This window comes from Kryptolebias marmoratus, linkage group LG3, assembly GCF_001649575.2.
Source record: "Kryptolebias marmoratus isolate JLee-2015 linkage group LG3, ASM164957v2, whole genome shotgun sequence".
NCBI classification, from domain to species: Eukaryota; Metazoa; Chordata; class Actinopteri; order Cyprinodontiformes; family Rivulidae; genus Kryptolebias; species Kryptolebias marmoratus.
In genome coordinates this window covers 12,967,921-12,993,232 of record NC_051432.1, presented here as the reverse complement: position 1 = coordinate 12,993,232, position 25,312 = coordinate 12,967,921, and the positions used below count along the sequence as shown (strand labels likewise).

The 25,312-nt window shown below is 42.2% G+C and overlaps 2 protein-coding genes across 13 annotated transcripts in view; both read right to left on the bottom strand.

Moving 5' to 3' along the window:
• The window catches only part of sh3gl2a (SH3 domain containing GRB2 like 2a, endophilin A1), a 34,470-nt gene extending 33,175 nt beyond the window's left edge, over window positions 1–1,295 (bottom strand). For 8 of the 9 annotated variants that reach the window (XM_017407842.3, XM_017407852.3, XM_037974960.1 and 5 more), the window contains exon 1: window positions 739–1,022. In XM_017407842.3, coding sequence (XP_017263331.1) covers window positions 739–783 — 45 coding nt within the window. In that variant the 5' untranslated portion in view covers window positions 784–1,022. Of the gene's footprint in view, window positions 1–738; window positions 1,023–1,279 lie in introns of those variants that run through there. The other variant, XM_037974958.1, reaches the window with a different exon arrangement.
• A 9,450-nt stretch (window positions 1,296–10,745) lies between these two features.
• Window positions 10,746–25,312, bottom strand: part of cntln (centlein, centrosomal protein) — a 90,160-nt gene continuing 75,593 nt past the window's right edge. For all 4 annotated transcript variants that reach the window (XM_017405880.3, XM_025005144.2, XM_037974951.1 and 1 more), the window contains 2 exons: window positions 11,145–13,765; window positions 10,746–10,931 (listed from right to left, as the gene is read on the bottom strand). In XM_017405880.3, coding sequence (XP_017261369.1) covers window positions 13,655–13,765 — 111 coding nt within the window. In that variant the 3' untranslated portion in view covers window positions 10,746–10,931; window positions 11,145–13,654. The remainder of the gene's footprint in view (window positions 10,932–11,144; window positions 13,766–25,312) is intronic.

Below are 25,312 nucleotides of genomic sequence, written 5' to 3'. Positions count from 1 at the left end.
ACTCACCTTAAACTCACACTGGGAGAAATACCTGGGAAAGGCAACTTCCAAGACTGCAAGTCCCAGCCTCTGACCAATAAGAAGGCCTTTTGGCTATGAGCGGGTAGCCTCTATAACCTTGGGCCAAAGAGGCTATTATGGTCCGGGCTAACCTCTAACAATAACAGATGACTCGGGAACAGACAAGGAAGCCGTGATTGAATTGCCCCCTGGAATCCCGCAGCAGAGTGCGTTTGGAGGGCGCAGAGGTCACGGTGCGCAGCCGCGGCTGGGCAGACAGCGGATTGGCGCACTTCGTGATTGCATAACACGGTCGGAGTTCCCACTGCGGGTTGGCTGAGGGAGGAGGGGGAACACCGGTCTGAACCGTGTTTGTGGAGCGAGCAGCTGAACGGAATGTCATCTGAAGGGTACAGGAGAAGGAGCTGACGGCCGCCCCGCTCCGTATAAAAAAACCCGCCATCTGCCTCCCAGACGGACGCGCACACAAAATAAAACAAATGAACCCGAAGCAGAAATATTATCACGCCCAGTTTATAACAGGAAGGAGGCTGCGGGGAGCAACATGAGTAATGGATGATTGTGGGTTTTTTTTTTTTTTTTTGGTGCAGTGCTGCAGCACAGCCAGTGCTTTCAGCACCGGGACAGCGCCGCGCGTTTAAAACCCCACAGCCCACCGTAACGCGCACGCGTCTCCAAACACAGCAGGAGGAAGCACGGGACGCGGTGTTCTCTTACCTGAGTAGCTTTGTGGAATTGCTTCTTCAGTCCCGCCACAGACATGATGATGGTGATGGTGGTGTTGTTGTTTTCGCGGCGGCTCTTAGCTGGAGAAAGAGAGAGAGAGACGAAACGCAAAACGCCCTGGCGCCGCGGCTCTGAGGAGGAGAATCTCGGTCCAACCCCGATCTCGGTGCCGATCCTGCAGCCTGGACTGGACCTAACCCCGGAGTCTCTACGCTGGTCTTCTCCGGAGGGATCTCCTGCGTGAGAGAGGCTGAGTAAATCCCCCGGTCGGGCGATTGGACGGTGGACCCACGTGCTCCCGGACGGCGCACGCTGACGTCGGAGCACGCGCTGACGTCGTTACTACGGATCAACCTGCTGCTCGTTAAGCACGAGAGGTAGTTTTAACCCGAAAGTTTGACGGGAGAGTCAGCTGCTGCGGAGTTTAGTTTAAATTGTTGTTTGATACCAAAAACGCGACAATAACTACAAAAAATGACAACAACAAGGGGTCATTTTTTAAGTGATGCTTTGTAATAGTTATCAGCAGTACCTTATCAGCTGTGACATCAGAGCACGGAGTATGGGGAAAAGTGTAAAAGTCTTCGTCCAAGCTTGGCTAACAAAAAGTCAAAATATCCTTCTCAGGCCTTTCTTTTTACAAAACCGACATACCGACGTGAAGGAACCCCACAAATATTAAACCGCTACACCTTTTCTCCACCCAGGACATTGTTTGTTTAGTTCGTTGCCGTTTTTCCTCAACCGAACCACGTCCAGTTTCACTGCGCGCGGAGGACAAATAGACCGGTATTAGCCGGCGGTGCTGAGGCTGCTGAATGTATCAGTCCGCCCGGGGCTGAAGGAGCTTTTAGCGTGGATCAGGCGGACAGACCCACCCTGTGTGAGAGAGACACACTGTTTCAGTACTGCTCCTCCAGCACCATGGACAGCTCCGGTCAAACAGGAGGACAGGCGCTAGTTGATGCATGCGCACTGTAAATGGACTGTACTTATACAGCCAACCAGGCCACTCAAAACACTTTACAACACAGTCTGTGCCCTCATCATTCATACAGCACTCTACTACATCTACTACAAAGCTAACATGAATAAATCATTCTACAGAGTCTTGTCCAGGGGTGGGCAACCCTAGTCCTCGAGGGCCACTATCCTGCTTGTTTTACTTGTTTCTCTGCTCCAACACATCTGATTTGAATCAATGGGTGATTAACAGACTTCTGCAAAACATGAAGAGGTCATTTAACCACTGAATCAGGTGTGTTGGATCAAGTAAAGAAGCAAAACATGCAGGATAGTGGCCCTCGAGGACCAGGTTTGCCCACCCCTAATCGGTGCTTTAGATCATGTTCATACACCGATAGGGCACGTCAGAGGCAGTGAAGGATTCTGTGTCTTGCTCACTTTGACATGTGGCATACTGGTGGAATCGATGACTGCTCTAACCACTGAGCCACAGCCGCCCCACTGTAAGCTCAGACAGGACTAAAGGTGGACTACTTTACGCCTTAAAACACCATTATGGTGTTAAAAACGGTCTGAGCTTAGACAATGACATAGTTTATTATTGGTAATGAGGATATGATGAGAAACTAAACTGCAGTACATTAAAAAGGGCAAGTTCAGACACGCTGAGACTCTAATTACAACCTGTAATACTTCACCATAACCATTATATCCACTGCTGCACCATAGTGGGAAAACCCCACAGAATATCAGCTTCAAGACCACATTATAATAAAATCAGAGGTACACTACTAATGTTTCCTACTTTGCTTCCAAGGAACCAGATGTTATGTCTTTATCAACGTAGCTTCAGACTTCCTGAAAGTCTATTAACACTTTTTTCTTTTGATAATTTTTACTCACTTTCTGTCCAGTCCTTTAACTTGACCATGGCAGCACATTGTGCAGTTTACGCTTAAAAAAATAGGAAATTAACAAGTGGAGAAACTGTTTTATTTCTGATAGATTCAGCAAAAAGAAACTGGAACAAACTGTGACTTTGTGACAAGCTGCTGGCAAAGTGTCCAAAGATCACATTTAAAATAGCCTTTTGGAAGTTGTTTATGTGTTGACACAACACAGGTCCATTCCTAGAGTTTATGTGTCTCTTTAGGCCTGAATGCTTCATAGGTCAGAATTAGCAGGCTTAACAAATAACAATAATAATAATAATAAACATTCTTCCAAATATAGTCAGAAACTGAACTGAAAGTGAGTAAATACGCAGCCAAAATCCAAGGAAAATCTTTGAAAACTCTTTAAAAAGCACCAAGAACTGTTGATCAAGACCACATTGAAAGTTACAAGAGAGTCTGGCGGCTTGGAAGCCAAATATAACGAAATGAGAGATGACTCAATATAAACAGATACTATTTTTAGATACTATTTGTGTAATAAGAGATGTTGACCAGATGCTAAATAACTACCCCTCCCTCCTAAATTGATATAAACCTTATTTTAAGGTGTGCATAGCTTAGTTTCTGTTATTAGTATTGAGCTTTAAAAAACAAAACACTTTTGAGATAACGTTTCTATCTAAGCACTAGTGCTCCAATGTGAGTAGTAGCAAGGTCTCAATGAATCGCACATAAACTGTTAAATACTGAGAGGAGGGTCATGACAGCAGCCTGTCCCTGAATGTCTGCAGAGTGAAGTTTCTGGGCAGAGAACTTCAGCTGGTCACACAATACCAACCAAGAACGCCCAGCACTTCCTACAGAAGCTGCGGGAGGCCAGGCTTACCCGCGTCCATCCTCACCCTGCAGCTGCATCACTTCCTGGTTTGAAATCTGCCTCCAGCAGGTCGTTTGGACCGGTTCTAAACCTCGTGCTACTTTGAGGTAGCGGCTTATGTTTCGCAAACAAAAACCTCTTCAATGTTCCTGCACTGGCATGTTTGAACCGCACCCCCTCCCCCCAACCTCTCTAAGTAGTCTTTAAACAGCTTTTAAATAGGTCTAAGTCTTCCACAGCAGTCACTTTGCCTTTATCCTAGTTTTGTTTGGTACGCTGCCTACTTTTTCTCTGTGCTGTATCGTCTTATTTTTGCACATGCTTTTCTCTTCTGCTCCATATTTGTGACCTTTTGTTTTACACCTTGTCTTGCTTTAAAATCACCAGTTTTGCTTCTGAGAAACATGGTTTCAAACCTCTGTGTACTTGTATATGGGTGGGCTGACAAACAGTCTTGATTCTCGCTATCGTTTAAGCAGAAAGTCATTATCCTGCAGAGCCACTATTTTCCCAAATTCCTTCCTCAAAACAAGACATCCAGGAGAGGGAGGTGTTAAAAAGCTCAGAGACACTGTCAAGGAAGGGATAGAAAAAGATTTTCATCAAAAACCGGAGACAGATGCTGCTTGGAACATAATTTTTTTTTACAAAGGTCAATATATCTTTTGAAACATCATTTGCTGTGATGAACTGGAAACCTGTCCATGTTGTCACGCCTCTTGGTTGTTGATTGTTGGTTAAGTACCCGAACGAATTTAAACAGTTACAGAAAATGGATGGAGGATCATTTGAGAGGCTGTGGCTGCCGTTTAAAAAAAAAAAAAAATCCTGAACAAACCAAGACAGATAAAGCTTGTGGCCTGTAGAGAGAAAACCTTTTCTATCAGTCAAATGAAAAAAGGTCTGCGCAGTAAAAATCCTGCTGTTCAGTGAGAGAGAAGTAATAAAGTGTGACTTCAGACTCCATGACAGTAAACAACAAACCACCAGGAACCTAAAGGTAAAGAAACGATTAAAATAACAGCATACAGAGGACATTAAACCGAGCTGGAGTTTCATCAGCAGTGAATCATCACGATAATAATAATGATATTCATAAATTTAAATTTAAGAAACATATTTTGTAATCTATTGTATTTACTGCACTAGTTAAACAGCTACACACGACTGCAGGCCCAGTGTGAGTCTGAACCAAGATTAGGGTTCACCTGCACACATGGAGTTCTCAGCTCGTCTTCACCGGATGCCTGATTTATAATCACAGAGCTCGCCGTGCGTTGACCCCGGCGACCTCGGTGGAGATCTTTGGAACAAAACTCAGAGCGATGACCATCAAGCACTCCACTCCATCAAATATATCTTATCTGCAGCTGTGAAGCCTCTAAAACTGGACAAGTGTGGAGAATTGAAGGATGTGTTATAAACTTTACAACCGTTCTGTGACCTGGCTGCCTAACGCTGCATCTCCAGGTTCATAATGAGCACATCCAAATATAATAAGAGTCTTCAAACTGACTTAATTTGTTTCTGAAAAGAAAAAAAAAAGTTGCCATGCAAAAGCAAACAAGCCATGTCTGTAGGAGTAATTAGTCTCTGGAGGGAGGAGTGTTTCTCCCCAAGCAGTGCAAATATTGGTGCAAGAAGAAGAGAAGCACAGGCATCACCAGAACAGGAGAAAGTCTTCAATGTGACCAGAGAACAGGGCAGCACATGTTTCTATTTGACATCTAGTGAGGTTTTCAGTGCTCAGAATGCAAAAATACACAAAAAGAAGAGAAACGGCTATAGCTGCAGAAACATTAGACACAACTATCAACCAGATTAATCTATAAACATCATCAATAGGAGCATAAATGAATAAACATCAATGAAAATATTATGTTATTCGTGTTTTGTTGCTTATCTTCTCTCAGCTGTGACATCCAGCTTACAGCAGCAGATCATTTGTGGATTCTCTCAGGAAAATCAGGATGTGTTTGTAATACTAGTGGCGCCATCTTGTGGAAATTCTCTGAACAAACACTGAGAATCAGAGCAATTATTTAATCATACTGTGGCACAAAATAAACAAACAAACAAAAACAGACAAAAAGAAGTGGTGCAAATTTCAATGTCAGAAACACCGAATTAAGATCTTTGACGGGAACCACCCACGTTTAAAGGCAGTCATGATGTTTTTACTCTTTATTTCTGAGAACATCAGAATCAGAATTCTGATTTTTGGGATGAAAACTTACAAACTGATTGTATCACAAATCTGATTACTGCTGTGCATGTTGCAGTACGGTCCGGTAAATGCAGAATCATAAACCCATGATGCTTTGCTGCCACCTAGTGGTCAAACATGATGCAGCAAAGACAATCCACAGGAAAACAAGTAAAACATGAATATAGAGCTCTGTCAAATGAGATCAATCAAACTACTGAAAACAGATAATGTACAAGATTATCCAACAACACCTCGGGAACAGAAAAAAAAACTACAAAAAATAAAAACGGTTTTATCTGAGAGTCTATTATTGACTAACAGAAAATTACACAAGTGCACTTGTTTTCTCTGGCAGCTGTGATAAACGGCTCGACCCCGCGGCTCAGCGATCGCTTTGTGAGCATCCATTTGTCTTTAACTCAGGAGACCATCAATCTCAACTTTGCTGAACAGAAAGAATGTAACTATTCTGAACTCAAAACTGTGATTGATGCCACTGAACTTATTATTACTAATGACTTATCAACACTGTTAATTAAAGCTGAGGTTGCTACCTTGAAGAAAGTGTCAAGAAGACCCTCGAGGGTTAAGTGGTCGTCATCTGTGACCTGTAAAAATGAACGCAGCTCACTCAGGTCGGCAACGCAAACAATTTAAATATTTACTCACAATTTAACTCATCGTTACTCAGTTTCTGTGGTGAAATAACAGCTGTGTTTTGACACTTTCGAGGGCATGAATGTCATTAACTTGGAGCTTTTCATGATTGATTTAAAGACACAGGGTCAAATATATAAACAGATTTACCGAAATCTTTTAATAAGTGTAACTGAAGGTCCTAAAAAGTCTTAAGTTGACAAGACCAAGGCCTTTTTACTTCTTATTAGTGATCGTGATTGACAGCAGCTGGAAGTTTCTCTTTGCTGGCATAAAAAGGATTTGTTTGACAGAACTCATCGGACTGACCGATACTTAGAACAATAGAAAAGTTCAAGGAATAACCCAGGAACTACCAAGGCTGAAGCCTGCCATGAACAGGAAACTGCTGGAGCATCAGTCACTGTCCACAGTGACGCGACGGACTGAGAGGGTGCAGAGCAAGAAAGAAGCCTCTGCTCCAAAAGCAGCAGCTTCAAGATCGACTGACATTTGCAGCTGCTCGTGTGGACAAACCAAAAGCCTCCCGGAGAAAAAAAAGAGATTGAGTTGTTTGGCCACAATGACAAGACTGATGTCTGGAAAAGTCAAGGTAAGGCTAAGAACACTGAACCAAATGTCAGGCATGGTGGTGGGAGCGTCATGCTCTGTTACTGGAGCACTGCACAGAGGAGATGATATAATGAAGTAAGTCTACCTCCAAATTCTTCAACTTCACCTTCAGTCATCAGACACAAACACACATCATGGATAAATCAGGCTAACAGCAAACCTCCCGAATGGCCTTCCCAAAAGCCCCGACTTCAACTCAAGAGAAAATCCGCAGATTACGCTTAAAAGCTGGGCCCTTGCCAGTAAGCTAACCAATTTAAATAAATTCTACCAATTTTGCCTAGAAAAGTGGTTAAATATCCATCCAGAATTATGCCAGAAGCTCAGAAGCTGGTTGATGGCTACAAAAAGAGTGGTTAAGGTGCAACATGCTGAGGGTCGTTTAACCAGAAATTAGTGGGGGTGTGATGCATATGTTTGACCTCGTGTGTAAAAACTTAACCCTGTGTGGAAAAGAGAAAAATCCACAATAAATTCAGACTTGTGCACCCAATTCTTGTTTTTAAACAAACTTTAGTTTCATGTTGTATAATCAGTCCACTCTGGGAAAAAACTGGTTTAAATAAATCATCAAAAGCCCCCCAATTAATACGACACTCACGCCCATGAAGGGTGTGGGCAAACTTCGGACCACAACAGGAAGTAACGCTGAATCTGCTTTAGCTGAAAACGCCTTAATCAGCTGCAGTCGGACTTTCACAGAGTTTGAATCTGAACATTTTGGAAACTTTGCTAATGTTTTAAAGTCAATGTTCCTGTCCTTAATCGAGTAGAAGGTTTATTTCTGTAACACGCAGTTTGAAATAATGTGAACTCGAGACATAAATTTTTATTAACACAGCCCCTGGTGTAAACAGTTCATTTTGAGATCATTTTGTGGTAGATTTATTTCAGTGCTGAGCATCATTGTTCTGTTGCATCAGCGGACCTCTGCTGAGCTCTCCGGTACATACAGCTACCCTCGGTGTCAGCACTGCCTCATTTATTTGCTTCTAGATGTAGCAAGGCAGCCTCAGAACATGACACAACCCTCCACTAAAAACTGATTGCTGGAAAGAGATTTTCAGTTGGCATGCTGCTCCATCGTTTCACACCCTAAGTGGTCCGGGCCTTCACTGCCGCTACCCTCGGTTCTTACTTACTGGGTCGCTTTGATTTTAATCTGCTCTTCAACAAAAAGGTCCACATCTCAGGTGACCTGAGATCATGTTTGATTGAGCCACTGTTCCTCCTCCTTGGTACCAAAATGCTCTCTGGATGCTTTGGCTACATGCTTATCAACCAATGAAGTTTTGCTGATTTTTTCTGTTTCTGAGCAAAAAGAACGCTCCTGGAGCTTCTGTTGGATAAGAAATGATCATTAAATGTCTTTGTGCCAGCTCAGAACAAGTTCGACAGATGAAGAGGTGTTTTATGTCGTATGGTTTTCCTTTTTACTCCCATAAAAATCTTTCTGGCAGAAGCAGAATTTCTGCCCATATAAACTAGAGTTTTGTGGCTAATCTTCATAAGTTTCTGTTGAACAATTCATCTCCTGATCATTGGTGTGCTAATGAAAACATGCATGCTTAATCCTGTTTTATTTTCATCCAGTAACCTGTAATAAAGAGGCATCTACGGACTGTAAATGTTAGGAAGTTAAACAGTCAGACATGAAGCTCACAGTACGATCAAAAGTCCTAATTCTGACTGAAAATCAGGGATTGAGACGCCTCCAGCACCGATCCACAGATGGCTCCAAGACGGCGGCCGTTTACGTCGACGGTTCAATCGCCAACATGCCGAAGCCTGGTCGATCAAGACGCTGAACCTTCAGATTGTAAAGTGTGTGATCACCGGTGAGCAGCTGTACTTCTGTGAATGCTTTTAAGACATTAGTCACTCAGGTGAGTTCTTGCAGCGACCTGTTTACCATCAGTGAACTCTGTCAGAGCGAAACTTTGCCTGCTTCACAGTGGCAGCATCGAACAGAGAGACTCTGAATATGCTCCATCATAATAGAATGGAAAATAATGCTATTTTCAATCATTTCTCAAGCTAAGATGATCTTAGCCTAAGACTGTGACATGAAAGGCAGTGGGCTATATGCATCCTTTATTTTATTATTGTAGTTTTGGTAAAAACAGCAGTCTTAAACGTCGTTTGATTTTCAGATTCCCTCCAACTTTAGCTAAAGTTGACGTCCATCAACAAGCTAAAAGTTGTTCATTTAGCAGTTTGTGTTTACAGCATTTTTTTTGTTTAGATCATGCTTGTTGTTGTTGTTTCCTTTTATCCATTTGTAATTTTGTAATTTGTAATCCAGAAACAGGATTTGTAAGTTTGTAGAACTTAAATGATTGTTATTAAAAGTTTCCTTTGCATTTCCATTTGATTCTGAGGCAGCAAACCCAAAAAAGTACATTTTATTTTTTATAATAAAAAACTTTGTTGTGGGTATATTCATTCACAAAGTCCTTCTATCTTAAGAAGGATCAGTTTATACTTGTTACTAAAGTGTGTGCAGGATTTAAAAAAATAAAAATAAAAAAAGACAGCAGACAAGAGGTCATTTGTCATGCATATGCTTGTTATGCCACCTGAGACAAACGGCTAACACATGCCAGCCTCTGATCGTGTGTTTCTGCGCGTTTCGTAAGGTCCACCAATCCCCACGCCGTCCCACTCCACTCAAACATGCTAATATACCTGTGCTCTGCTCTAATTGGTCCCAGTGATGCTCGCCCTGCTCCACCTGTGTTCGCGGAGGCCTCCAGACAGTCCTGCAGTCAAGCCCCCGCCACTGTGTGCGAGCATGCAGTGCTAATGTTATGCAAACAAACACTTTGTTGTTTGGCACTTTCCACACCGATCCGCCACTGTGGAAGCAAGGCAGAAAAGTAAGTAAAGTGGGAAAACGGAGAAAGGAAAGCGGCGGATTTGGGGAGGGTTCTTGAATTCATTAGTGTGATTACCTGAGGTGTGCTACTTTACGTGTGTGTGTGTGTGTGTGTGTGTGTGTGTGTGGTGGTGGTGGTGGTGGGGGGGTAATCTGCCAGCCTGCTTCATACCCTGCAAACTTCAGCCAGTCCGCTAATGAGCGCTTGGAAAAGTTAGTCAAGGTGGAGAGGTGCTTTGAGGGGCTACATATCCCAGACCACGGTACGATTATGTGCTAAAGCAGAAAACAAAGAATGGCTGCCTTTCCTGCAGCAGACGGGACAGATGAAGACTGATGCGGTCGGAGCAGGTGTGAAATGTTGTAACGGATCGACTAAGTCAGAGCCACAGAACAAATAAGTGCCCCGGCTTCGCCACCCGGTATATTTTACAGCGTAAAAACAGTAGTGACACTCTGATTTGTCTTATTTATGAGCCCCATTTTCTACATCATTTGAGAGGACACATCTGAGATAAATCACACGGGCTCCACAGGGTTCAGGGAGTCACACTGAAGAGGGTCTCTCTCTCTCTGCTCTCTCTTGAGGTGATGTTGAAGAATGAAGACTTTAAGAATCTGTGGATAAAAGATCAGATTGAATTCTTTTACTTATTCTACCCTTTTTCTCCCCAGGAGCTCAAGCTGCCAGGAGCAAGACTTAGGACACTTCATGGGGATGGAAACAGCATGAATGTCAAAGAACGATAAAAGTGCAAGAAGAGTTTGTTTACTACGAGTAAGACAAGTGAGAGTGAAGGTGCAAAACCCGAATATGATACATACAGTATATATAGACAGATACCGTCTCTGCTTTATCACACAACATCAAAACACCGAGTTATTCCCTGGAGTCACTTGCCTTTTTATCTGCTCCCTCGCTTCCCACGGCGGACCGCATCCACCTATAATCTACTGCTGTTTCATGTCTGCAGCACTGCAGAGGAAGATGAGGGACTTGTTCAAGTGAAGATCAATGGAGTTGTATACATGGCATCTGTGCATCAGAAGAGTCCGATTCCTTTCTTTCTCTTCAAGGTGCCATCTGATCTAATATTAAAGAACATGATATATGGAAACACGGAGGAGTCGGTTTTAATAATTACCATTAGAGTGAAACAACGTTGCCCCCACCCCCCCCACAGTAAAAACAGGCTCTGCCTTTTGTTACTGAGACACCTCTCGGAGGATAGACAATGAAAACAGTAAACATGTTGCATTATAGATTTGTCAAAAACACATTTGGCAGTATGTCACAAGTACCTTGTTATTTAAGTCAGTGCCAAGTGTCTGCGCCTGCGAAATCAAAGCGGGCTGATGTATTGGCAGCAATAGCTGGAGTGCGAAACTGTGTCAGTGAAGTAAAGGGAAATCCCCGGTGGCTGTTTTCTATTCAACTCCACATCTGGCTGTCGAAATCTGCGAGGACTAATTGTGAACTGGTTGGAGGCTGAAGAAATCTGGAGTTTGTGCTCTGACTGGTTCTCGTACGGCGCTTTCCCACCCAAGTGGCACACGCTCATACAGGACAAAGGGTGGCTAAAAGTAAAGCGGAGAGGCCAAAAAGCGCGTGTGCACAAATCATCAATCGAGCCTAAAGTCAGCTGGTGATCCTGACCTCCTCCACCCCTTCTGGAACCTGTGGGGACCTGTGGGAAGAAGGAAAAAAGGACAGGAAAGTTGGATTAAAAGAGAAAAAAAAGTTGGGTTGAGAGAAAAAAGGACAGAAAAAGAGGAGAAAATGACATTGGGACGTCTGCGTTGGAACGAATTAAAGTGGGGAAAAAAAAAAAACTGCATTTGATCAAAGTAGTTCCCACAGGAAATCCCTTTTAATGAGATCTATACAAGAAAAGAAGGGAGGAAGACAATGAGAATGAAAGACAAAAAAAAGAGAAGATGCCATTCCTACACAGGGAAAAAAAATAAAATAAAAGATGAATCATGTACCAGTGTGTGTTCGGTGGGGCGGGTGGGGGCGGTGGGGCGACGAAGGGTGTTTTCAAGATCGTTTTAACGTCTTCACTGTGGGAGCGTCAGAGGCAAGGCCAGGTTAATTAAACCCAGGGGAGAGGCAGCTGGGTGGGGGCACACATTTGAATATGTCACAGAAATAGCACGGGTGTGTCAGCCGAGGCAAATATGTTGACTATGCATTATACTCTAAAAGGAAGAGAGAGAGAGAAATAAAGACTGTTAGAGTTGGCGAAAGGTGGTGGTGGGGGATAATTTGCGTGGTGCTCATGTTTTGCTCGTCTTTAACCACCCTGTGCCACCGGCTTTCTCTGACTTATTAATGTTTGTCATTAGCAGCATTACGCTGGAGGACAGTGACTGGGAAAAAAAGAAGAAGAGAGACTGAAGAAATTTATATGGGACAAATATTGACAATAGCTGACTCCTGGGTATTGGAGAAGAAGAAAAGATGCAAACTATGTTAATGAATGGTAATTAACCACTGGGGTTTGTCTCTCCTGAATCCCAGCTAAATTGGTCCCTGAGTTGCAGCGAGAGACAGTCCCGGCCTAATCCTTTATTATAAAAAGATAAAGGAAAACGACATCATTAGCATATATTTGTGAGGGGAGGGGTGGAGGGAGGATTAGAAAGTGGAATTATTTCTTTTTAATTCCTGAATGGAAGACTCATCACACCGTTTTTAATTAAACATTGCGAAAAGAAAGTGGTAAAAGAGGAAAACAAAGCAAAGAAAGGTAAAGAAGTTAAAGAAAAAAAAAACCCTGATCTGAAAGGAGGAGTGTGGGGTCTCTTGTGGAGGATGCTAACTCAAGGACAGAGAAGACCAGGATCATGATTTAATATTCAAAATGAATAATAAGAGAGGTAGGAAGAAAAGGAACAGATGAAAGAATTTGGAAGCAGCTCTCGCCTAATAAAGCCCCGCTCCGTATGTGTGCGTTCAAGCAGACTGTTATTAATGACGTCAACAGCAGGGGTCACTTGTTACAGACAGGAACCATGCCAACAGGCAGCTGTCAATCATCAGAGAGGTGTAAGACCCCTGCTGTCCTGCAGAGCGCCCTCGGTCACCATCACACACCGACCGACGGTCCTTTGAACTGCTGCAGCGGGCAAGACACAAGACAACATTTACACAGCAACAGAAACCGAGGAATATGTGGTCGCAAATTACATTTTATTCACAAATCATGACAGAGTTTTTGTAAGCAGAATAGCTACTGATGTTTAGCATAATTGCCAAGTAAACAAAGTAACGTCCTTCAAAAACACATCCTTGCAGTGCATTTAAAAATGATACAAAACAAGCTGATTCTTATGTTTTTAAAGCAAATTTACTTCTCTGTGCTTCATTTTCCTCTCTCCAAGTGTCAGCTTGGCTGCGTTAGGTCAAATCCTCACACTCAGAGGTGCCAAATAAATTAGGGGGAGTGGTCAAAGAAAGTTTTCCAAAATAAAAGTGTGATTTAAACATTAGTGTAAGCATTTGCCTTATTACCCTGGGTCTTCACTGAGAGTGGCTGCACTTTAAATTAGCTTGGCACTGAAGGGCCCCGTCTGATAGACGCAGTGCTCTGAGTGCTAACACAGATGTCGAGGGCTCATTTACAAAAGTCGGGGTGCTGCGTCGAGCCGGTCGCCCAGAGTGAGTCGACAGCGCTTTTCTCACAAATATTGGTTCTGCTGCCCCAGCTCAGCTTGGCTCCCACTGAGCAGGAACAGGGAAGGGAAAAAGAGGGGAGGGAGGGAGAAAAAGAAGAGGATGACAGTTTTCCCAGCCTCAGCCCAGGGAGTCAGGTTTTTTCGCTGACTGGTGCTGCGAGCGCGGCCAGCTCTTCTGTCAGCACTTTCCTCTCCTTCATCTTCACACGCACAGCCTCCATTAGCTGGCCGGCAGAGGGGATCTGCAGGGGAGGTGAAAGATAGAAAGAGGGTGTGTGTGGAGGGGGGGGGGGGGCAGAAGAGGTTAGAGAAAATGAGGAAAACATACCAATGCACCACCATTTAAAAATAAATAAATAACATTTTTTTTGAAAACTTGGCAGCTTTTCAGAGTGCCTGTGTGCTGCTGTGTGAAACCAGAGAAGCCCAGATGGGGCCCGAGGACTCGTCAAACTTCTGAGGGACTACTGTATCTACTGTTTCCAACCGTGTTCGTGTGAAGTGTTTCACCAAGGCGATTCGCAATCCAGAGCAGCAGTTTCAGAGCCAAATTTTACAGCTCACTAATTCCAGGCTTCTGTTGGTGATTACTGATAACACATCTCTTGAGTATTAAACCAAACACTGAGGCTACTTCTTTCCCTACGTGTGTCACATGCTTTATTCGTGAATGGAAACAGTTGTTTCTTTCGTCCACCCTGGAAGAGAAACGACCCTCTCAGGTCTCGTCAACACTAAGGTTTCCTCGTTGAAAACTTTTTCAGGCCGGGCCTTAAACACCTTCTTCCCGTCTTGGTGTGATTTATGAAAGGATGAAGGCGACATGGTGGGGCTGAAATCAACCTGCTGCTGTTACGCCTCTAAACACCAAGGGAGGAAGTCTCAGAGCTGTAACAGCAAAAATGTGTATAGGTAAGATGGCATTGAAGCTCTGATGTAGTGATGACAGGCTGTCTGTGTGACCAGCTGGTCGCAGGATTTATTTATTTTATGCACAGTGATCTACATCAGTGTCGAGGGGATTGAGGATTTTTTACACTCCGCGCCTCCTTTGGTTCCAATAAGCCAGTCTTATTTATGTACGGTCAAATTTTCATGGGACGTGGTCGGCTCAACTGTTGAATTTGTGAAAGGCCAAAAGCAAATTAAAGAGAGGCTTGTCTTCGCGGCTACGTATACTGCTGAACTACTCTGAGTAAAAGGCCTAAACACAGATATTTAGCAAAATAAACACAATTTGCTGTGTTTGCCCACTCATAAACATGCAAATGATGTTTGTGGGTAAAAAGAGTTTTGAAAGGGCCTTTTTTCAAGTAGAGATTTTTTTAAATATTTAGTTTTTACTATAGACTCAACAAATAGAGACTGTGGAAAAGGTGACAACACAGCTAAATTTGTGCATGTGCTAAAAACCACAGAAACTGTGAATTATTATTATTTTGTTCCTATGTTTACGCACTTTGTCCTGATCCGGTCACCATTAAAGTTCAGCGGTGCTAAAAAGGTAAATCTTTGAGAGAAAATGATGAATAATGTTGAAGAAAAAACGAGCCTGGATGAGCTATAAGTGCTCCTGCTCAAAAAAGGCCTTTTTCTGAACGTTTTTATTTTTTCCTCTTAAAGGAAATAAAACACCAGTTTAAAACAATATTGTCATAGTTAGAGCCCTAGTTTTCTAAAACTAGAATTGTGTCAGAATGGGAGGAAACAAGAGGAAGACCGCAGCAACTAAAAAAAAAACATTTAACATACGAACAAGCAAGTTTTACCTTAAGATAGAAGTGGAGAAAAAAAAAATCAATCCTTTGAACCAAATCAGTCCTTTAACCACAGAAAAATGGCAGCCATTGACTTGTTTTTATAGAACTGAGGACACATTTTCTCTGGAAGCCCAAGTCTATCTTTTTAACCGAAGTGCCTCCAGGCATAATTGGCATCACTGGGAACATTTACGGGATTGTTTGTTGTGTGAATCACTGAATGGAGTCAATACCGGGAAGAAAAGAGGACGACCACTGATGTCCACTAAATCATGCATCATTACAGGAGGTCAAAATGAAGAAAGTTCCTGTTTGAGAGCTTGGTTGCTATGGAAACTCAGGAAAGGTGTAAATAACGTAGGTGCACGTCTTTCTTTAGACCTCCAGATGATGTTGTTTTTTTGTTTTTTTTTTGGTCCTTAAAATGGATACAAAAGGTTTATGGTTATTAATTCACTTGACAGAAAGAGATGTTACATGTACACTCAACACCCGTAAACATTTGGTCCAAATTATGAGCGGCCATTAAAAAGAGTTTTTTAAACATCTGTACATCTACTCCAGCATCTGAGGATCTAGGCTTACATATTAGAATTAGATCTGTTAGCGAAGTGTTTTAACGAAACAAAACAGTACTACCATGTGACCTGAAACCATAATTTATCAATTTCCGATACGCCTGGAGAGTGAGAACTTTAGACTTTAACACTTAGGTTACTCCCACACACATATCCAGTCCTCCTGCCCCCTGACACCTCTTCTTCATTAAAGGTAACAGGATCAGGAAACACAAGGCCCTGTGTGCCGGGAAGCATGTGTGAAAGTGTGTGTTAACGTGGATGTGTGAAGCAGGGAGCTGCAGCAGCACTGGATGCATCAAAAACACAGCGCGAGTCCTCAGAGAGCCACTACACTGAAGTAACTGCTGAGACATCTCCCTCTGCCTCCATCCTCCAGGGAGGATTCACTCTCTGTCTCCTGCACACATACACACATTTCCCAATCAGCTAATTGCACTTAGAGCCACTGAGTATGCAAACAAACCCACTAAAATAGAGACACAGCCACAACACAGGGCTCTGTGGGACAGCAAAGTGGGAGACTGGATCATTAAAAGTCCCAAAAAGGGAATATGGGTAAACAACACTAACAGGTAAACATGAACTAGATAAACCCAACATGTGAGTCTGAGCCAAAAACAGATATTAGAACCAAGAAAGAAATCTGATGTACTTTCATTCATTTTTAAAGTATTTTGGTCATTTGAAGTCTTTTAACTGGAGATGAGGAGAATTAAAAAAAACAGAAAGCCCTTCATTTTAAACAGCATTCCTTCAGGTTTTTATCGTCACAGCATGCGTGACATTACTGCAACAAAAAGTCACTGTGTGTACACGAATACATAACATTTCATAGATTTCTCAGACACTGCAGTTCAAAGTGACTTGCATTTGAAAAGGAGTATGGAACAGAGCAGTCTGTACTTGCACTTAATATTAATAATAATGCTCAAATCATTAAATTCACACAAAAATTGTAATCTTTGCACAAAAATGAGAGATCCATAACTGAAGTTGTAAAATCTGTGCCAAGCTTCATTAAACAGAGTAAAATGTCAGTGTGTGATGCAGAGACGCTAAGTTTAATGTCCACGTGTCTCTGACCAATCAGCAGTCTGCAGCGTTTTCGGGTCCCCATATAGCAAGGGTGTCCAACCCTGGTCCTCGAGGGCCACTATCCTGCATGTTTTACCCGTTTCCCTGCTCCAGCACAACTGATTTAATGGTTAAATCACCTCTTCATGTTCGGCTTCATGTTCATCACCCATTGATTCAAACCAGGTGTGTTGGAGCAGAGAAACAAGTAAAACATGCAGAATAGTGGCCCTCGAGAACCAGGGTTGGACACACCTGCCATATAGCATCAGTTTGGCTTTCCTACAATTTTCTATAAAGTAGTTCCAAAGAAATGTATTACTTATTATTAGTTACCTGATACAGGCTGAAACGGAAAACTGTAAGTATCGCACTGAGCCATACTGTGTGAAAGAACAGTGTTATAAGATTCAAATCTGTAATTCCGAGCTTTAAAAGTGCCCCTCTCAGGTCCCATCCACACCACCCTGAATATTCTTGAAAAACTAATATTTTCTGCTGGCTTTGAGCCTCCCTGCCACACAGAAACAGAAGTTTTGGTGAGAAAAGTGTCTATTTTTAAAAAAAAGATTTCCAAACGGGGATAAAAAACAAAACAAACAGCTTCTAGTGTATTCACGTGGACACGAAATGCTAGATTTTTCAGAAAATATGACATAGAAGCCTATTTTGCACATGTGTATTATCACTTTGTGCAATAAAAAGCAACATATATTTTACTGGTTCTTTACTTGTCTTTCTTTTTCTTGATACTTTGGCAGTCAAACCTCGACTGTGCCCTGAAATGATGCGTGGAAACATTTAAAAAAATAATTTGGGAAGAATCTTTAGCCGAGTTAAGCATGTTTTTTGTCTTTATTTTGATTTGTTGTTTCAGTGGATATTCTTGCAGCTTGTGGTGTAACATGGGTGTTTCAATGTTTTTGTTAGAATTGTATGGACAGAAAAAAAAATCATTTTGAAATAAACATCTGAAGTAATGTAGACAGGGCCTCAATTTCCTTGTGTGCAACTAAACAAAATTGTACAATTTATAAGTTGAGGAAGCTGAGGAAGTGCTGTATGGATTGGACAGAGCTGTGGAAAGACAAGAAGAGGACAAGATAGATGACTGTGTGGCTGTTCAGCTTCTGATCTCTGTATTATAGTAATAAGACATTAAATGTGTGAATATTCTAAATAAATAAAGCTTAAATTCTGCATAAAAGCATAATCATACAAAATGACTGATTTGAAGTGTTTGTTTAAACTAAAGCTTTTGAGTCTAAACCAGTTATAACTTTGTTGAATACTCCCCCCCAAAAAAAGATACCTGAGATGTAATTTGATACTTTTTTGTTCACTTTCTTTACTAAATAATATATACACACCAAAGTTATGCCCTCTTGTGAATGTCTACGTTGTGTAACAGAATTGGAAGTTGGATATATTTTCATTGTGTTCAAGCGCTGTTTTCTCCCCAGACACTGGCACTGTAAGGAGACACAGCTGAGGGTATCTACTGATGCTGCTGATTCCTGAAGTTTGTTTGGTGCATGAGAGCACTCCTCAGTCCTGCTGGAGTTGATGTTCTTTATGCAACAAAGTGTTAGACGTTTCTGGTATTCTGCTTTCTTAGTATTTAATTACTCTTTCTTGATTCGCCACCTACTTCAACAGACTCTGGCGAAAGTGCTCATCCGAATGCCCACGTTGGGACAGGCCTGACTATCATCTGCTTTCATCTAACTGCCACATTGGCTGGGGACTGATACCCTGCAGGGTGGTTGGAGGTAAGCTCTGATGCAGCTGCTCTATGGGATCCCCTGGGCTGCTTAAGGCAGTGTTAAGAACTGGCACTAATGTTATGCTACAGTTGATTTTGCTGGGCCCCTGTCCCCTTTGGCAGAACTATCACTAGAACTACCGATAAGCAACACAACCACTGTTTTGCAAGAGACCCTGTCCCCTTTGGCAACACTAAAATAGCTACTGTAGCACTAAGGCCTGCTAACTTACATCTATTACTATTCAACAGGCCCTGCAGAGGAGACCTTTTCTCTTGGTAGGTGATTTCATGAGCATATTTCAGTGAACTGATGTGCAAAGCCACTGACAGGTAAGTTTATATCATACATATACGCCATTTATTCACACAATGCGAATGTGTGTGTGTGCAAAAATGAGGCTGCAAGCGAAAGGTGTTTTTATGAGCCAATTAAATGACACCACCATTCTATAGCCTGGGGCACACCTGAAGGCGAGGAGCAGCTCAAAGTTGTAGCACTCCAGTGACCATTGTGTTACAGTGGCATTACACACAAGAACTTTTTTCTTCTTCTTCCTTTTACATAAAGGATCAATCATTCCCGCTCTCTTTTTGCCTTTTCCCTTGGAACAGGTTGGCACAATTATTTTCAAGGGTCCAATTTGTAAGTCGTTGTTGAGCTTGTGTGAAGCAGCTGGATATCTAAATGAGGAGGAAGGGGAAATATCACAAAGTGTAAAAGAGACATAAAAGCGTACATCAGCATGTCATCAGCAAAGTGTACCCATGCAGTTACATTTAAGCGTGGAGCTCTGCTATAAAAGCAGGTCCTTTTTAATTCATACAAGAGTGTCTTTAACTCTGACAACTTTATAAAGTTTTATTACTATTACAGAAGTTACCAGATTATGCAACTTATAGTTTGGTTGTTTTTTTAAAGAGAGCCAATAGACATCTGCAGTAGATTTTGTCCCTTGCCAGTGTGCAAGCTCCAATCTAGGCCACTAGTCAAGGTAAAGGAGAAGTAGTTTTGGTAGTTTCATCACAGAGGGAAAAAAGCAGGTCTTTGATCCTAAGTCCTCTCACTTTTGTTTGAAAATCAAATTTATTAAACTTGGGAATAACAACAATAACAGCATGATAAGTAGATTAAAAAAAGCACAAAGGCACCTACTAAAAAGCCTTGCATTTGATTATCTCCAATAATGAATATGTCACATTAGAAAAAGAGGTGCTCAGGTAAAAGAAAAAAAAAAAAAAAATATCACGGAAGCACTGACAAGCCTATTCTCCTGCTCTTCTTCGTAATTACCTACCCCTGCAGCAGTAAAGATCCCTCTCTCCTTCTCCCCTTTGGCCACCAGGGACTGATATGAAAGGGAATTGGACACCTGGGGCCACAAATACTGTAATTAAAAATTGCTCATTTTCTTGATATGTTGTTTGGAAACATCATTTCAATGTGCAACATGCATTTGTTAGGGATCTGACCTAAATATACCCAAGATTAAACAGAGAAAAGCACCGGGTCTTTGTTTCAGGTTTCTACTCATTAGGTGAGAAAATTAGGTGGTTCAGCCATGATGGAGGGAAAAAATAGAAAGGTGATATCCATAAAAAAAAAGAGATGCAACCTTTGGGTGGAATTCAGCAATCAGGAACTTCACAGTATGTTTTGCTGTTCAAGGTAATGTACGTGACAGCACTGTACAAGTGGCAATGCTGGCAGAAAACTGTCACAAAAGCCTGCTCAGTCAAGTTCCTGTGAAGGTGTGTTCAATGAGGAAACACCCAAAGGCCAACAAACTGTTTCTGCAGCTTCCATTTTCTAAGATTTAGAGAAATCTTTCAAGTGTCCTGAAGTGCTCTCCGTGGAAAGGTCATGAACTGCTGTATATACCTCTTTAAACAGCCTCAGTTTAGTAAAACAGAGTTTTATTTGATTGGATTGACAAGCTAACAACTAGTCTGAATGAAGCCAAAACCAAAATGATTTGCTGCCGTTATATAACAACCATCCATCCATTTTCTTTCGCTTATCTGGGGTCGGGTCGTGGGGGCAGCAACCTAAATCTCAAAGATTTCATAGTGGTTCATGCAAAACTTATTTTATAAAACTTTACATAGTTATCAATTTCATATTGCACAATTAAACTACATAAAAAATATTTTGTTATTTGCAAGCACAAATGGTGGCAAAGCCAGCTAGTTGTAGAACTTCTGGTGCAGCCAGGGCACTTCTGGAAGCTATATCACAATGTCTCTAGCAAAATAACTATTATGCAAAAGTGATGATAATGTATAGTTTATAAAACAGCAGCAGCATAAACCAGAATGAATTTTTTGAGACTGGAGTTATTTTAAAATAGCAACAATCCACTTTGGTTTTGGCGTCACTCATTAATGTGGTCAAAATTAAACTCTATTTATCCAAACTGAGTTTTTTTTTCAAAAAGCTATCTACAGCAGATGAAAGTAACATCTCATCTGCTGAGATGAAGAATAAAAAAATAACAGAGAGTACAAATTTGCAAGTCGTGCACACAAAAATAAGCGGTGAATTGGTTGCACAAAACGTGGCCTCTCAGCTCACTGGTTACTTGGTCGCAAATACTTAGAATTAAGGGAGACTTTCACTGAAAATTTGTGTTTTTTCTCACAATAGCGAGTCAAGTTAAGTCACCAACTAGTCTTTAATAGTCACATCCCAGTGAGATACGACCCTGAGATATTAACTGCTCATAATTCCACAGAACCCCACTTCAAAAGATCTGAATTATTGCTTTGAGCTTAATAAACCAAAAACCTCACATTGCACTCTGATATTTGTGCAAACTTTACCCACTCCTCTCCTGGGAAACCCCCTTTCCCAGTCCCCACCTCTGATCCAGTGACATATTTACAATACAAAGGCTTGCCTCGAGTCCCCTTCACACTCATACACACACACTTACAGAGATAAAAAGAGTGGCTGATTTAATTAGCTCAGTCATTAAACGAGGCTTAATTAGTCACTTTCCTTCAGAGAGAAGTTTGGTACTCAGAGCTGTTCCTTGTCATTACAGCGACATAATGAGCCACACAGCACAATAGGTTACACCAAATGCTCATAGCAACAACGACAATGGAAAAGTTTCCCGGCACATTAGAACTGTGAGGAAACACAGCTACTGATGTGTTGAAAAGCATTAATGTTTAATCCCATGGAAGTACCGATACAGTGAGAAGCTTTGTTGAGAAGTGACATAAATATAGTCTGCTATTTAACACTCATTAAAGAAATGAGCAACAGCTAACCCTCCTTAAAGTTTGATAAGGGTTTGAAATTAAAGGAATTATTTCAGGCCTCTAGACTATCCATAAATGCCTTTGATGTTTTATAACAAGTCCATCCCAATCGGTCCGTCTTGTCTACCAGTCTCTTAATGTAAGGTCCACCTGCTTGTTATAGCTGGGAGGCTGATAAGAAGTGATGCTTGTACGTCTCCCTGGGGTGTGATTGGGAGGTAAATATTAGCAGGCCCTCAGCGCCACCCCACACCAGTAAAACAAACCACTGTCCTCTCATAAAGGAATCAACAGAGTCAATGACTTTTTAAATGTTATTATGCTGTCATGAGGCTTGAGATAGGTATGTGCGTACAAAATGAGTCTGAAAAATCATCTGGAGGGAACGTGTGTGTGTGTGTTTGTGTGCATACACACAATCGTCCTGTTCATTATTGGCCAGCAGCAGAAGCCAGTCATTTCCCTGTCTTCATAAAGACCCGGCCCATTAAATTCTACCTCCAGTCAATAATTAGGACTCCACAAATAAACCAAAGGCAATTAAATCAATGCTTCCCCGGGCCAGTGCATGGATCCCATGGCCCACATGGACACTCCATCTTCACTGCTGGCCTTATTCATGGAAGGTTGCGGTGGAGCCACACAGTGCACCCCCTGGCCTGCTCATGATTATTAAGGAGCACTGTCCCTTGATCTTAGCTGTGGAGACCTGTTTATGGTGGCTCTCTCCTGAGAAGCATAGGGTTTGATTTCATTAACTTATCAGTGGAAGAGTGAGGGTAGAACCAATAAACACAATGTTTCATTTCATTTTGAGTGGACATGTGGGGCAGTGGTGAGAGGAAGAGGGCTCTGGAAATCTATGGCATTTCTTTGGTATTAAAGAAGCTGTAAAGCACCTCATCCACAGTTACTCATCTCTACGTCTGCAACAGTCAGTTTGCTCGGATCACGAAGGCTTCTCTTTCTTGTTATGTTGACATGTGGCAGAGCCTGACAGTGACTGTTAACAATAACTTGCACACAAAACAGACACACACACACAGACACCTCTCTGGAGCTCTTTCACATTGGTAACCACAACCACACACACACAGACACAGACACAAAGTGACTGATGGGCTTGCTATTGACAGGGCCACTGAGATAATAAAGTGCTGTCCCACTGGCAGCTCCATTAGGCACTGACAGTGACAAGAAGGGGCTGCTGCGACAAGTGTGCACAAATATGTACACACACCAAGAGACATGCACACCCACACACACTCACACACATATGGACATATCCTCATCCTCTTTCAGTGACAGGGCAGCCAGGTAAAGACATGGATCTCTCATCTTTCCTTTCACTGACTCTATTTCTGTCTGTCTTTTTATCAGGAGAAGTGTGTGAGTACAGGTCTGGGTATGATCATATCGCTGTTAGGAAAGTGTGTTATTAGTGTCACAGGCGGTGTGACAGGCTGGGCCGCTCCACTTCACAGACGGTCTTCTTGGTGAGCCTTTCATAAGCTGTGACAAAGAGCAGAGAAGCTAAAAGGGAACAGTGTGAAAGTTGTTTAAGTATCAGTCTGAACACAGCGCAGACAAATCTTCTTAGCAACCCTAAAAACATAACATTTGGAGGTTGACGTGATAAAGAGACATAGGTACTTCAGACAGATTTCCTCTGACCTAATGTGAAAGATGCCCGCCTCGCAACCCACCAAAAAGTAAGAAATGAGACAAAGACAGAGCTCGGTGTCCACTTGATATTACAATATGTTTTAAAAAAATGAACAGTGAGAGGAAACTGCGAAACAGAGAGAAGAAAAAAAAAGTAGATAAATAAATAAACAAAAAACAGAACTAGATGGACTTGAAAGGGGATAGAAAAAGTCTGATTCAGTGAAGGGGGATGACTGTGGTGGTCCCAGCGGTCCCCACAGGGACCTGGGGGCAAGTCTCAGCCTTGTCATACTCGGCTTTTCTCCTCCTCCACTCTGCACACCAGCTCCATTCTGCACTCCCCCCCCCCCCNTGTTCTGCCCACAGAAAACGTCGATAGCAGGCTGCCGGTGCGAGGTCTCTGGTGGACACTAGCTCATTCTCCCGGCATCGACAGGCCCGCCAAATCAATATTTAGTTCCCCACTAACAAGCTGCCTCGGGGTCTGAGCCAGAGAGAGAGGGAGGGAAAGAGAGGTACGCGGGACAGTGGAGGACGGCAGAGAGAGACAGAGCAGGGACTGAGAGCTGTCCAGCTAGAAGGGAAAAACATGGATTCAGTGGACTGCTGTGTGTGTGTGTGTGTGTGTGTGTGTGTGTGTGTGTGTGTATTAGTGTGGGAGGGAGGGGGGGGGAGGTGTAAAGGTCAGAAGAAGATCTGGGGAACAAGAGAACAGTGTCTGGTGTGTGTCGTGGTGCGGAGGCGACGCATGAGTGCCTGCAGCAGCTGCTGACATGAACGCAGACAAGACACACACACACACACACATACATAGACACACACACTCTCAACACTCTCAATCATACACGTATCACAGCGAGCAGACGTTGACAGTGCTCAAGCAAAGCTCCAGCGGAGTACTCACAGATGAGTGGCTGTGAGCACACAAAGGCTCCAACAGTGAGGATGTACTCTCCTTTCTTTGTTTTATCTTTTGAATCCCTGTTTTTCATTGTTTCTGAGCCTGAAGCAGGATCATTGGGGTGCGAACTAAAATTCATCTTCTATTTACTGTATTTGCGTGAACCTGGTGCCCCAATTTTTTATTTATTTATTTATTTATTTTTTGCACTCGAGACTGACAAAGCAGCATATTTACCACAGCAGGCATGTATTTACAGAAATGCAAACACCTTTAAGATAAAGCTTCAAAAGAACAAATGCTTTTGCAATATATAAGTATTTACTTTTTGGAAATAAAATAAGTTCAGCAGTGTTGCTAATGTGACTTTGCTGATATAGAAAATTGTACTTCTTCTCTTCCTGTTTCTCAGTTCACCTAATTAATGCAATAAGTATTTTTAATATTTAAAGTAAACCAACTAAATCTTACAATCTGCATTTTTGCACAATTTAAAGAAAGGAAGAACAAACCTCTAGGAGAGTATTACAAAGCATGTTCTCTAGTGTTGAACAGAGATGTCAACTCAACTATTTGCTCATGCTTAGCTACTCAAAATCAAACAATAAACCTTCTAGTCTAGACTTTAGCTTAAAAATGCTGCATAATGTGGCCCGTGTTTCCTGTGAGTCAAAGTCGGTAAGTAGTAGTAGGTATTGCACTCAATGTTTGCATCTGTTAGTGAGTCTTTGTGATAATAAAAAGGTAAATATGTATGATAAATCTAGGGG